This window comes from Ursus americanus, chromosome 22 (assembly GCF_024610735.1).
Source record: "Ursus americanus isolate L20-20 chromosome 22, mUrsAme1.1.p, whole genome shotgun sequence".
NCBI lineage: Eukaryota > Metazoa > Chordata > Mammalia > Carnivora > Ursidae > Ursus > Ursus americanus.
The window spans coordinates 22,134,935-22,149,724 of NC_142148.1; the positions used below are offsets into that span (position 1 = coordinate 22,134,935).

Sequence of the window (14,790 nt, forward strand, 5' to 3'; positions counted from 1 at the left end):
GCCCTGACACTCGGGACTGCAGTGTTCAATCTGACAGGAGCCCACAGTCTAATAATCAGAGATTGCGGAGAGCTAAGCCTGGGGGAGGGCTTCAGGGGAACAAGGCTGACCGGAGGGTTGACTGCTTACTGGAATTTTGTCAGCCTCCCCTCCTCTGTGGAGGAGGGAGTGAATCAGAGGAGAAACTGGGAACATTCTGGGGGAGAGGGGAGGGGACAAAGGGACTCAGAGGATGACTTGGATGGGAGGTATTTGGGTGAGGAAGGAGGTCCCCAAACTCAAGCCTCACGAAATTGATGGAGAATTTGAAGCATAGGGAGAGGCTGGAAACCCCCAGAGTGACACAGGAGAGAGGAATCCTGAGCAAGGAGCGAGCTTGTATCCCAGGCCAGGAACCTATCCCAGCTCAGCCTAGGGCTTCAAGGACTGCCAGGGAGAGCCCTCCCTGCCCCCCCCCCGTGTGTGTAACCTGGTGTGTGTGTGTGTGTGTGTGTGTGTGCATGTGAACACACATGCACATGGAATCATGTGCTGGTGCAGAGAGGGCAGTTGGCAGGAGCTGGGGGGTGCGGGGGTGCCCCTGGGTGATGCTACAGCCTCCCTGTGGTTCTGAGGGAGTGGGAGAGACACAGAAGGGGAAGCTAGGGAGGGAGGATGGCCAGAAACTGGCACAGAAGGGGAGGAAGTGGGGGGCTGTGGGGGGAATAGGGTTGAGGGAGGCAAACTGAAAGGCTAAGATGGTGGGAGAGAGTGCAGGGGAAGCTGGAAGAAAGGGATGGCAAAAGGGGGGAGGAGAGGAGAATGCGCACTAGTGGGAGCTGGGCAGAGGGAGGGAGAGGGAGGGAGAGTCTTCTTTGTTCTTTCTTCTTCTCTTTCCCAGAGGGTGAAAGGAGGCAGGATGGGGCTGACTGTGGGGTGATGGCACCCCTGTGGCCCCTTCCAGGTAGGTCCTTTGGCTGGGAGGGGCACATATATATATATATAGCCAAGCTGCTGCTTTCCCCACCATCCTAGCTGGAGCTGACCCTGCCTGCCAGTCACCTGCCAGAGCTATTTCTGGAATGTGGAATCTGGGTCAGAAGGGGGGAGGGAGAGAGAGGAGTGGTGGCAGCGGCACTGGCAGCTGGGAAGCTGGTGAGCTCTGAGTGGGTGGGTGGGCAGGCAGCTCCAGGCTCTGCCCACAGCCACTCTGGAGGGGCCCTCCCCTTCCAGGCTCTCACTGCCTCAATAACCACTCCTGGCCCACATCCACCCACCTGCCTGCATATGGCCTGAGTCCATACGTGCCCATGTACGAGTGACAAAGAGCTGTCATAACCCTCAGCAACCTGGGGGCTCAGAACAGCCCCAGGTGTGTGTGTGTATCTGGGGCCTGGACTTCTCACTTCCTGGAGACTGAGCTGAGGAGAGGAGGCCACCTTCTGAGCAGCGGTGACCCCTGTGGGGCCACGGTGGCTGAAATAGGGTGGGCCTGCGTGTTGGTGTTGGTGTGGGTCTCTATGGAGGAAGGTGATTATGGGCAGAATTGCCATGGATGGTTGTGCAAGTTTTCCACTGATTAAGGATACCACATATAAGGCGGGTGCTGTTTACAACACAGACATAATTGAATTTTATACTTATCATGACAGATTTGTGGCAGATGGCAGAAAAAGACCTTATTCTAATAAAAATTATACATCATGACAATTTTTCAACAGATGGCAATTAAGTGTCTTGCCCTTTCCTAACCCAGCACAAAGGTACCGTACGGACCAGCTGCAGCTCTGGGCACAGATTTGATAATCTGGTGGCTTTGGTTTTCCCTGTGAAGCAGGTGGGTTTACCTGCTGAGCCTGAGGAGATCGGAGGGTGGAGGAGAGAAGAGCAAGTATGTAGTGGTCACTGTGGAGACCTGAGAGAGGGCTGACCTGGGAAATGTTGGGGGTGAATTTTTTTGGTGCCTCTCATCTGCTAGAGGCATGATTCCCTCACAGGTGGAGGGGGCATGAGTCTTGAGAGAGACACACACGTGTGTGAGTGTGTATGCAGGTGTATGTAGAGATGAGGTGCGTACATGCGCATGTGGGAATATCCGTGTGCATATGTTTTTATAACTTTTCACAACTTCATGTACGTCTGTAAGTAGCTGCCCTTGTGCACGCAAGTCTGAGCAGCCGTGAGGTGTTGCTACATGACACTTTCTTGAGTATCGTGGTTCGGACTAAAGCCCCCAAACTGAGAATAAATGGAGGCCCACATCCCTATGTTTAAAGCCAGGTGCTGGAGCACCCACACGGGACAGACTGTGGGGGTGGGGTATGTGGTTGGTTGTTAGAGTTTAGGTTGAGAGAAGCCACATCCAGTCCTGACATAAATCACGACATACTGCTGTTATGATTGGATGAGACTTTGGGGGTCTTGAAGATAAGTGGTTTTTTAAAAAGATTTTATTTATTTGAGAGAGAGAGAGAGAGAGTGCATGCACCAGCACAGGGAGGGGCAGAGCCCCACACAGGGCTCGATGTTATGACCCTGAGATCACGAGCTGACCTGAAACCGGGAGTCAGATGCTTAACCAACGGAGCCACCCAGGTGCCCTGGATACGTGTATTTTCTATGTGAGAGGAACATGAATAAATGTGGCCAAGAGAGTGGACTACAGTAGATTTAATTATTGACCTTAATTTTTCACCCTTCCCTGTATCCACACCCATTGCCATAAAAACACAGTTTCTTACACAAAGGTAGGAGGGTACCTCTCCATCCCCTGTCTTTGAGCTCAGTCATATGACTTCCTTTAGTCAACAGAATTTTAGCAGACAGTATGCAAGTGGGGGCCTTGAAACGTGCTTGTGTCCTTAGGCTTGCTCTCTCGTGCTTCCGCCATCACCATGAGAAGAACATGCCCTGCCTGGGTCACTAATCCCAGGAGGACCCTTTGGTTCTAGGGCAAGGATGAGAGAGACGTGCGACAGAATTGCTGCCGCTGACCCACAAATGTGGGAGCAAGAAATACGTGTTAATTGTTGTATTACACTACTTTTGTGGTTCTTTGTTACGCAGCACTATTGTGGCAATAGCTGATCAATGCAGGGACCCAAGCAGTTCCGGGACATGTAGCCATGACCCACCCTTCGTCCATCCATGAGTGATTGGGTCTGGGGAAGATTAGGGAATGAGTGTCTATTTGAAGAAAATTGCCGACATGCTGTATGACCCTCCCTAGGCCCACCTCATGTTTAGAGAACGTCTCATGGGCCTGATGATAGAGGGAATCTGACCTCTTCCCTAAGGCTCATAGGGGAATGTAGCAAGGTGTCTGGGAGAGCCTGGCAGGGATCCCCTGGATTCACAGGCCCTACAACTGGGCCTCAACATCTGCTAGGAGACCTCTAAAATGGAGAGACTGGCAGGGTTACCCATGACGGCAGGTCTAGAAGAAGGGCTGTCTCAGAGAAACCCATACTGTCAGAGCTCCCCATGGCAAGGGCCTCACTGTCACACAGGTAGAGTGGGCGTCAAGGAAGAAAGTGGGGCTGGAGTTGTCATCAGAGGATTTTGTTCAAGAGGCCTGCCTGGCAGGGCCAGGTGCCCTAGTGAAGAGAAGCTGAGTGGGGAGGAGGGGGACCAGCAGATGGAGACGCAGCGGGGGAATAAGCAGTAGACTGGAGGGGGACTGCCCATGCCAGGGAAGGAGGCACCATGAGGCCCTCTGAAAGCACCACTTAGCAGAGAGCCAGCATGTGGCATCTGCCATCCAGAAAGTCTCGACACTAGACAACACCTGCGCTGGCTACCTTTCCCTGCCACCTGGGGGACCAGAAACAGCCACTAGTGAACAAGGGACAGAGCCAACAATGACCACCACGCCCAGCTCCCTCCTGCGGGCTTCATAGCCCGAGTCAGGCTCTACCGGCAGAAGCATGAGATCTGAGGTTGATAAGACCTGAAGGTCTGCAGTGAGGCCAGACTGGATTCTTAACACCTGAACGTGAGACCATTCCTTACGGTCTAAAAGTGACTGGAAAAGCTCAGGGATCTGCCCAGCTATCACCCAGGACTGGAGAGGCAATAGTGAGCCAAAGTCCTTTCTTGCTCTGCCCCCTGCAAAGACGAGTTCATTCATTCGATAAACTAATTTCCTGTGTACAGACTATGCCTAGGGTTCAAGCTCATTTATTTCCATCCAACACCAGTTGAGCACTCGAAACACGTCTCTTTCCTACCGCAATCCGATCCCGACTGCTGCTGACCGCCAGGAAAGTCAGAGTCACGTCTGAGCACCAGCAATAAGAGCTCCCACCATGTGCAAGGCCCTGCCTGAACACTCCCTTATCTCGTCTCCTCAAGAACTCTCTGGGGCCTGGCTTATGCCTCAGTTTATAAATGAGGAAACTGAGACTCCCTGAGGAAAACTAGCTAGCCGGAGTAAGATCGAAGCTCTCTCTACTAAACCAGAAATGGTCTGCGATTTTCCCTGGTCTTGGTTTTCATGGCTTAGTCTGTGACACGGGGTTCCCTTTTTCTCTGATCATGCATAGACTGTCAGCAGAGAACTTACAACAAGTATCAGGAAGGACAGGCGGTCTCTGTGGCTATGAGAGACACCTGCAAACCCACCCCGCTGAGAAGGCTCAGTGCAGACACCATCCTCCTCCCTGCAGGGTCTAACCCTCACCATAGGTTCGCCTACCTGAACTAATCCAAACAGGGAGGTAGGCGGCTTCAGTGAACCCTGCCCACTAGCACGTGGCTGCTCTGAGCCAGGGTCGGGACAGTCACGGGCAACCAAATATCCCAAAGCGGGACCCCTTTCTGACCCCGTCCCCCTACTGCCAGTGATGACATCTGCCTCTGTGACCCCCATTTGAGCTCCAGTTTGTCCATTGGCGGGAAGTTCAGTCTCCAGGCCTCCTGCTTTTGCTCCTAACTAGCCCTTCAATGCTGGCTAGCCCACCATGGATTCTTCCCCGGCATTCCCCACATCTGGTCCACCAGGAATGGTCCCTGGGGGCCCCTTGTGAGAAACAAAAACAACCCCCCCATCTCAGTACTCACTCGGAAGCGTGCGACTGTTGCTGAGGCTGCCAGTGCTGGGCGGGGGGGAGAGGGACTGCAGGGAGACACTGTCCTCCTCCTGCGAGCAGCCCGCCTGGATGGCCCGCAGGTAGCTGTGGCTGCGGGAGCGAAAGTAGCTGGGCAGCGGCAAGTCCAGTGCCTCCGCGGCTGCAGACTCGGCTTCGCTGCAGGCAGACTCGCAGGCTGCCTCATACTGGTCGCTCAGATCTGCCTCCCGTACCTAGCCGGGCAAAGGCGGGCGTCAGGGGCCAGCAGCGCCCATTCTGGAGGCATGGGGTGCTGGGTGGTTGGCTCAGCGGCAGGGCTGGAAAGTCAGTGGGGCCTCAAGCTAACCCCCTCTTTCTTCACATCTCACTCACGGTATGGGACAGACAAATGGAAACCTTAAGGGATAGCCTGTCACTTCTTTGGACCTCAATTTTCCCATGTCTACAATGCAGGAGAAACTACTAAGGATACTTCGTGGATCCTGTGTGTCCACACTGATCAATTGATAGGTCTTGAGGTCACATCTGAATTCAGCCGCACAGAGGGCTGTAATCAATTAGTAATGTCTACCTTGAATGTTGGAATGGAAGGTGGCAGTAGGTGTGCTAGATATTTACCATCTTATGGTCCAATTCCTTTATTTTCACAAGCAAAGAAACTGAGGGGCGGTGAGGCGAAGATACTTGCCGGGTGTATCCAGTGAGGAAGTGGCTGAATCAATACTCCAAATACGAATTTAAGGAAGATTAATGTAGCCCTGGAGTACAGAATGAATGTTGGGAAGGGAGTCTGGAACAGAGGCAGAGGCCAGAGATGAAGCTGATGCAATAGTCTGGTAAGAGAGGATAAGACTGGAACGGGGGTAGTGGCAGTGAGGATTGATTAGTGATGTCTGCCATGGGCAGTATAGAGAATGGTGACAGGTGTGCTATTTGTCATCTCACACCTAGTTTAACCTTATCCAGATAGTTTCTAAGTGTCTCTCTACAGATGGCCATCCCAGACCCTACAGATCTGCAGCTGAGAGTGTGAGCATACAGAGGCCCGCCATACATATACTCTCCAAGCGTTCTGGAAGGGTCTGTTTGACCCAGGTCTTAGGCCATGATGGTAACTGGAGACCACAGAGTATAAGCTGAGGAGTCAGAGGGCAAAGGATGGACACTGAGTGGAGGTCCTGGGGGGAGGCCTGGGCAAGAAGGGAGGGGGGAGAAGTTGACTGCACACCACATGGAGGAAAGATGGAGCTGTGCCTGGGGCAGCTCTACCTGTGTGGCCTCTGACTATCACTCTCCTCTGGGTCAGTGTTTCTTACCTAAATGAAAGGCCTGGCACTGCATCAGGTAAAACTACTAGACGGATCATCACCCAATTTGGAGCATATGCGTTTGGAAAGGTCTAACTTTGTGCTGTCCAATATGGTAGCAACTAACCACATGTGGCTATTTAGGTTTACATTAATTAAAATTAAACAAAAATTCAGTTCCTTAGCCACACCAGCTATATTTCACGTGCTCATGCCACCTTACGGGGCAGCTTGTAGTATAGAACGTTTCCATCTTCACAGAAAGTTCTGTCGGACAACACTGATAAATTAAAATGTAGGCCATGTGGCATACCCAACATTCACTTGGAGTGGGTTGGAAAGAGACAGGTGTTTATCCTCCACAGCTGTAACCTGAAGTACACTGAGAGGCCCTTGTGATTGCCAAGGGCAATGAGGTCTTGCTTTGGGATTGCAGGCATGGCACGGTTCTGGAACTGGACTGCCAGAGTTTCCACCTGGGTCCATCATTTCCTTGCAATATAAACGTGGGCAAGTCACTGAACTACTCTGTGCCTCAGTTTCCCATCTATAAAATAAGGGCTAATTATAGACCAAATTTCATAGGACTGTTGTCAAGATTAAATGAGATCGTTCATATCACACGCTGAGAACAGTGTCAGGAGAATAAGCATCTGGTGACCTGTCCCTATTATTATAGGGAGCTCCTGGGATAGAGGCAAGGATTTGTAAGTATCGGTTAAGATGCTCCCGAGCTCTGGCAGGATAGGCCAGCTGGTTAGAGCTGTTGGTATGTGTATCACTGAGGACATATCGTGTGCAGGGAACATCCCGGAATTTTGTATGTTAACACATCCCATCCTTACCACAAGCCTGGGGAAGTTACGGGGGAGGAAGAGGTCACCTGGCCCCCTGTGGGCTCCCCAAAGACCCTCTGGAATAATGTGTTTGAGAAGAAAACATGAACGTGGGAGGCACATGAGGCATCCACAGCTAGAATCAGGAGGTGAGGGGCCAGTCCTAATTTTGCCCCTTGGACAGGTTCCTTGTCCACTCCCGGCCACAATGAGGGGGTGAGCTTGGAGCACCTTTCAGCCTCTCTTTGTGGTCTTGGGGCTGGGGCCTGGGAAGGAGGAGAGGGCCACTTCCGGGGCAGGGTGGGTGTGCACAGGAGGGGGCACCTTAGGGCAAACAGAGAGCAGCTTGCCAGGACTAGCTCCACCCCAGCAAGTTTTGTAAAATGGAAAAGTCTCTGCATTCATGCCAACACCCCAACATCCTTAAAGGTCTTGTTGGAGCCCAAGAAAGGAGAAAAGTTAGGGGATCTGGGGTCTGGGACCTGGAGACTAATACCACCAGCCCCCAGCTGCCAACCTGTCCAAATAAAACAGTCTCCCTAGCTAGAAGACTCCCAGGGTCCACTTTCCTTTACCCTGGGATTATTTCTTGCCCCACCCATAGGACCTAGCCCATTCTTTCCCATTTTTAGAAGAGGAAACCAAGACACAGAAAAGTGAAGTGAAAGGGTCAGTGAGGGAAAGGTCAGGGCAGAGCGTGAGCCTCGACTCCATGCTCACTGGCGGTGTCTTTCTTGGTGCTGGCTCTGTGGGCACCTGCTGGGGCCAGGGGCTGGGACCACTCAGATGCCAGGCCTCAGGCCTAGCCCTGGACTCTGGAATTGGGGTATGAGAGAATGGCAAACATACTGACCTGCTGCTCATGGCCAAACAACTGGGGGATCAGGGAGGCCTGTCCAAAAATCTGCAGGAAAGAGAGGGGGAGGGTTATGGGGAGACCAAGGCTGGGGGCTGGGGGAGGGTATTCAGACTTGGCTGCAAGAGAACTAATGGCTGGCTGGTCTAACATCCTCCCCAGACTGGCTGAGGCCTAGTCTGCTAGGAGGTCTCACTTAGCTTCCTCCAGGGATAGGAGGCTTACTCCAGGGCTGGGTGCTACTGAGGATTTGTAATCTGCTGTTTACACATCTTTCTTTTGGTCTGGTCCCTGGGAGATGCTCTGTCTGCTGTCTCTCACATAGGCAGGCAGCCCCTCACCCCCAGATCTACAGATTAGGCACGGAGCCCAGAGCCTTCCCTTCCCTGGTCAGGGCCTACATAGTCCACTGCCCGGTGGGAGGGGCGCTCCTTCTGGCAGGAGTCAAGGCCTCAGAGACAGAGTCAGAGCTGGGACATCTCTGACTCTAGGGCCACATACATAGCTTGGGTCACTCAAGCTTCTGGGGGTGAGGGCTTGAGGGTTCAGAGGACCCAGGCCTAGGAAAGAGGTGGGCTGGGCAGGGGTAGTGGAGTCCCCAGCCTGGCTGATCCCACGTGTCCTTTTGTGTAACCAAAGGACAAAAGTGTTGCAGATGCCAGGGCCAGGCAGAGGTGAAGACGGGGTGTGTGAGAGAGAAAGACTCAGAGAGAAACATGGATGTAGGACCTACTAGAGGGAGTCAAAGAAAAATGTGAATGAGGGGAGGGAAAAACAGAGGGAGACAGATACAAACAGGAAGACGGAGAGACAAGAGAACACGGGATAGGAGACACAGGGATGGAAGCCATCCATTCAGCACGCACCCATGTGCCCTGTGCCACATGTTGAGGACAAGGACGCCATGGGGAGCCACACGGCAAGGTCCCCACCTGCAGGGAGCTCCCGGTCTTAAGAATGAGACAGACATCAAGTAAATAAAGAGATGTAACTCCAGACAGTGATCGTGCTGTCAAGAAAATTAAGCAGGGTAAGGAAACAGTGTCCTGGGGGCTCCTTTCAATGAGTGATAGGGCAGGTTCCCCTGAGGTGACGTTTGAGCCGAGACGGGAAACAGAGAAGAAAAAGCTGAGCAAAGATCTGAGCGAGGGGTGCTCCTGGGAGAGGAAACAGCAAGGTGTGTGAGGTGTGTGAGGAGCAGAAAGGAGGCCGGTGTGGCTGGAACAGGACAGTGACAGAGCATCTGAGATTCCGTGTGAGAGGGAGGCAGGCCTGCACGCAGCCAAGTAAGGAGTCTGGCTTTCACTAGGGGCAGGCGGGAGCCACAGAGGGTTTGGAGCAGGGACATGCTATGATGTGCCTTACCTCCTTCATAGGTTCCCTCTGGCCCTTGGGAACAGAGTGCAGGTGGCAGGCCTGGAGGCCAGGAGACTCGGTGGGGCCTGCGTGAGGGTGGCAGGGACAGAGTCCCACGGTTGGGGTGCTCTATTCCTCCCCACGTCTGAGGTCAGGCTCCTTGGTCTCGGAATGACAGTGCTAAGGGCAGGGGTCTGGGGGCTCAGGGGGGGATGCTATGGCCAGGCCAGGAACAGTGGAGTGGTGAGGAGCTGGGATCCGAAAGCCTTCCAGGTCTAAGCAGTGTGTTAGCTCGGGCCATGGGGCTACACACAGTGGGACGTGGGGCCTGTCCCTGCACCTAAAGGAGGCTGGGCTGCACCTGGCGCTGCCACTGCCCCACTCTGCTACTCCTAGCAGTTGCTGTCCTCTCTGGGCCTCATCTCCCCATCCACACAGGAGGGGGAGCCCTGAAAACTTGGCTGGTCCTCCCTTTGCAAACCCTGAAGTACTGTGCACATGGCAGGAGCTGGGGTCCAGGTGTAGGTCTGACAGCCATGGATCTCTGCCCAGCTCTGCCTCCTCCTTGCTGTGTGATCTCACCCAGCTGAGCCTCAGTTTCCTCATCTGTGAATTGGAGATATAAATAATAAGCACACCCACCCCCCAATGTGGCTGTGAGTGTTCAAGGGGCTGGGAGTTAAGAGAATGAAAAGTGCAGCACAGCATGCTTATTGCTGCAGAAGTGTCTGGGCCTCGGAAGTCCAACTTTCCACTGAGCCTGTGGGACACGGAGGTCCAGAGTGGAGAAGCAACTTACCCAAGGTCACACAGCAAGATAACAATAACAACCACAAAGTTAGCTACGCTTCGCTGAGAACACTATGTTCCTAGCTCATTAATTCCTCACAATGCTTTGAAATAGGAATTATCACCCTTCTGCATAAATCAGGAAACTGAGGCTCAGGGAGGGAGTGACTTGTCCTGGGTTCATACTCTCAGTGACACTCAAGTTCAGGTCTCCAGTTCCCTGTCTTCACAGCTCCTGGGTCTACAGCAGTGGTGTGGCCCCTCTCTCAGGGCCCTCAGCTCAGGCCATGGCATGTCAGGCCCTGTGACTGCTCTCTAGCCACAGGACAGTCAGTGGGACAGACACACGTACACAGGCAGCTATGGGAAGAAAGACCAAACAGAAGCGTAGTGCAGACATCTGGGGACCGCTCGACAGGGGCTGGGCCTGGATGTCTGTGCTTCTGGGTGAGAGCTGGGGCTCTCCCAAGCCCACTGACCTTCTGGCTAGTCACCACGCTCACCTGGCTGATGCAGCTGGAGTCGTTGAGGCTGTCGCTGACAGGGTTGTAGTCCTCCTCCCAGCTCGGACACTTGGAGGGCAGCAGCATGTCCACTGAATCCAGGCGGTCCAGACTCCTGGTGAGGGTGGGGAGCAGACAGGGCTCAGCCCACCCATTGTTCATGAGAAACAGGCTCAGAGGGGGAAAGACTGGCCAAGGTCATCCAGTGGCAGAGGGAAAAATGGAAGTCACTGACAGCCTGTATAGTGTCAGGAGGGTGTGTGTGAAGATTCGGGCCTGGAGGGCCGGGTCAAGGGCACTGAGCAAGGGGAGAGCTCCTAGCTCTTCTAGGCTTGAATCTGGAGGGTGGGGTGATCTTCACCTGTCATGTCTGCTGCAGCCACGAGGTGGCAGCACAAGCTCACTTTTGACCATTTCAAACCAAGGCAGCCCACACCAGCCCAATTCCACAGCCCCCTGCCCCACAGGTCGGGGGCAATTCCAATGGCCGGACAGAGGAGGTAGGTCAAGGCTTGCAGCCTTGATCTCAGGCTAGAGCTGCCCAAAGGGCATCAGTTTCAACACAATATCCAGGTAGCTTCCACCCGGCCCCCAAAGACTCACCACTTCTTCTCAAGGCCCCTGCTCTTCAATTTTTCTCACATCTACCTGATCCTGGGTTTCTCCCTCACCACTGCTCTGGGGTTAAAATCCAAGCACCCAACAGCTCAGGCCTTGACAGAGATGGGCTTGGATTGGCAAGGAGCTTCCTCACTGGGTGACCCTGGGCAAGTCATGGCCCCTTGCCTATGTCTCAGTTTCCTCACCTACAAAGCGGGGGTGCCACTGTTCCTGCCTTTTGGAGCTCTGATGAGGATGATTCAGTAATGCACGCTGGAGTGCACTGGGGCAGGCACGGAGCCCAGAGTGCGGCAAGTGCTAGCAGATGGTGCCCATTACTACTGATACTATTATTATTATTTATTCCCTCTCATTCAAGGTCTGGATCTGGGTCCTGTCCTCCTCTCCCACCTCAGTGCCCTCTGGTCATTCATGGAAGTGTAGGATCCCAGGACTAGAAGGGGTCTTAGAGATCACCCAGCTTAGCCCCCTCACTTAAAGATGAGGAAACTGAGGCCCGGAGAGGGACAGACCTGGGACTGGCCAGTGGTGTCCTGAATTCCCACCTGGAGGCCATTCCCTGCCTTCTGTCCCACTGGCACGGCTTAAGCAAATCCCTGTCACAAGGAGACTCCGGGCTTCTGGAGTACACTGCCCCTCCCTGCCTCTCCCTGCCTCAGTGCTCTGTCACCTTACCTGTTCTTTTCCCTCGTCACTGTCCTCCCAGGCCCCCTCCTCCTGGAAGGCTCTTGCCCCCAGTAGTTGAAGAACTAGGACTAAGCTTGTTTACCTTAACTCATCTTTTTGTTTCTGACTTGCTTTTGTTTCTTTTCCTCAAAGGACTTTGAACCCCTCCTACTAAGTTTTACCTGGTTTGTACTTGATGATGGGCTTTCTATAAGCCCCCCCCCATTCTTTTCTGTTCTGATCCCCACGGTGACTTCTGCATGTGAAAGCCTCACCTTTCTCTAACATTTTAATTGTTGCTTTCTGTGTGCATGCATCTCATTTGTTCATACTTAAAAAAAAATAGTGTTCATACTTTCCTTAACTCTTCCAAGTCTTAAAGCAACAGGAAGGGGCTTGAATGGTGGAATTTCAGGCAGGGTGACAGGACAGGTGAAGGCTGTCTGTCTCCCTTTGACTTCGGCTACACCTTTCTCCCCAGAGCTCACCACAGGGACTGATTACAGGGGCAAGGGCAGAGGGGGCTCTGGCCTTCCCTGGGCAGTACCTTGCTGGTACAAGTAGTGGGTTCACCAGGGGCAGGGTTCTCCTCACCTGAAGAAGTTCTCCTCACCTGGCCCAGTTCCCCTGTGGGAGTGGAACTCACCTGGTGGTGTGACTCCTGTGGGCAGGGACAGTCACTCTAGAGTGACTTTCCTTATCATGTACCAAAGGATGAGACTCACTGGTGGTCAGGGCTTAACTGTGGGGGGCTTTGGGGAGGTTCATAAATGGCGGAGCTCTCCGGAGTCAACTCGTCAAATAAAGGGGCCAACCTTAGGACGAGGATCTCAGAAAGAAGTCTAACCTAAGGACCGGCTTACCTAGCGGGCCTGCATCATTGGGAGCCTGGGTTCACCTGGATCTGAGGCTGTAGGGCAGGATTCATCTATGGGGCGGGGCTTTCCTAGGGGGCCGTAGGGAAGGAAAGGGAGGTTCCCAGGGGTGGGACACACCTGTGAAGAACTCATCCAGGGACTAGCCTTGCCAGTGAGCAGAGCCTGTGAGAGAGGAGGCGGCTTTCTCAGGGAAGAGCTCACGTCGGGGGGGCAGAACGCGGGCGGGGAGGCCTCCACTGGGGCGGGTTAGCCTGTGGGCGGGGCTCCCGGTGCTTAGGACTTCGGAGACCTGGGATGGGACTCTGTCTGCGGAGAGGCTCTCCCGGGGGGCGGAGCTCCGGGGGGCAGGGCTAGCCTGTGGGCGGGGCTCTAGGAAGCGGCACTGCGCGCTCACCTGCGGGGGTTGCTCTGCTCTCCCAGCGACTGCTGCGTGGCTCTCAGGTAGCTCTGGCGCCGCGCTGCCGTCTTGGGTGAGGGCTTGGGGCTGCCGCCGCCGGACTCATCGCTGTCCTCGTCGCCCATGGCCTTGATGTAGCTGCCGCTGCGCATGCGCCTGCAGGGGATGGGGCCCTCGGCGGAGGCGTCCGCCTCGCGCGGCGATAGCAGCGCGGTGCTCCACTCGCCCCCGCCGCCGGGCACCTGGGGATGGGCGGACAAACCTCAACGAAGGTGGGGAGGGATCGGGGGCAGCGCACACTCTCAGCGCGCCGCTGGCCGCCCATCCTAGAGCACAACACCTGGAGAATGGTGCTCCGGACCCTGAAGCTCCCCGCTCCCCACCTCGGAGGGTTTCAGCCTTCCGTGCTGAGTACTGCCACGAAGCCACCAGCAGCGGGGCAGAGCCCCGGGCTGGGAAGGATATCTTGAGTTCCAGAGCCGGCTCTGCCACAGCTTCATTGTATGGTCTTAAGTAAATCCTTGTCCCTCTGGGGCCTCCGATTTCTCCATGGATCCCAAGTTGGGTGTGCCAAAAACAGCCCAAAACTGCAGCTCCTTTTCTGAGCACCCACTGTGTTCCCATCACGTCACCCTGCTATCTTAGAGGATGGCTTATGATCCCACTACACAGATGAGAACATCAGTCCAGATAGAGGCCCTCAGACCTGGCACCAACATCCTGTGCTAGGATGGGGGCGGGGGCAGGGAGGACTGGTCAGAGGACGCCAGCACATCAGCAGAGGGGCAGGGTCCTTGGAGCCAGCCAATCCACATCCTGTATCCCTTACTAGGGGGTAAGCCCAGGCACAGGGAGCAGAGAGGCTGGTCTGACCGCCAGGTGGCGCCCTGGAAAAGGGGCTGTTTTCCAATCTGACATGCACACACAGTGGACCCTCACCTCAGGATGAAAGATTCCACACATCTTAGCACTTCCAAGGTCCCTCAGCCCAAGCACAGAGCGATCACACCTGGCCATGTATGCACATCTCAGAGAGCAAACATACCTTCCCCACCCCCCTTCTCACCAGCACATGCCCCACAGCAGCCACCTCACTACGTGCACGCACGCCACTCAACAAGTGTGAAACACGAACGCAGGCGTACTCACATCCCTCCTCACGGACACAGCAGCAACCACCGCACTGCGGACACACTGCAGCATGGCCCCACCTCACTGTGTCTTTGCCTCAACACATACAGAGTGCATGCGCTCGCTAGGTTCTACGTACTTCACCAGGCGCCCGGGTGACACATTTCTCAGCGTACACAGCATTGCCATTCTTTACCACACGCATGAGAACCACACTCCCAGAATCACATCTACACAGATGCCACATCCTTCCAGGTGCCCGAACTGCCAGGGGCCACTTCTCAGCTGAGGGACCATCCCAGTCTGGGACTCCCACCCCAGGACCCCCTCACCCCCAATCCGCGCCCCCCGCCCCCGCCACCAGCTAACTGCCCAGCCAGTCACTAGGGCCTGCACATTCTA

At 54.6% G+C, this 14,790-nt stretch overlaps 1 protein-coding gene across 2 annotated transcripts in view; it reads right to left on the reverse strand.

Moving 5' to 3' along the window:
* DLGAP4 (DLG associated protein 4) overlaps window positions 1-14,790 on the reverse strand; it is a 134,400-nt gene that overhangs the window by 65,781 nt on the left and 53,829 nt on the right. For both annotated transcript variants that reach the window (XM_045804541.2, XM_087853605.1), the window contains 4 exons: window positions 13,255-13,499; window positions 10,696-10,810; window positions 8,045-8,095; window positions 5,041-5,281 (listed from right to left, as the gene is read on the reverse strand). In XM_045804541.2, the coding sequence (XP_045660497.2) occupies window positions 5,041-5,281; window positions 8,045-8,095; window positions 10,696-10,810; window positions 13,255-13,499 (652 nt within the window). The remainder of the gene's footprint in view (window positions 1-5,040; window positions 5,282-8,044; window positions 8,096-10,695; window positions 10,811-13,254; window positions 13,500-14,790) is intronic.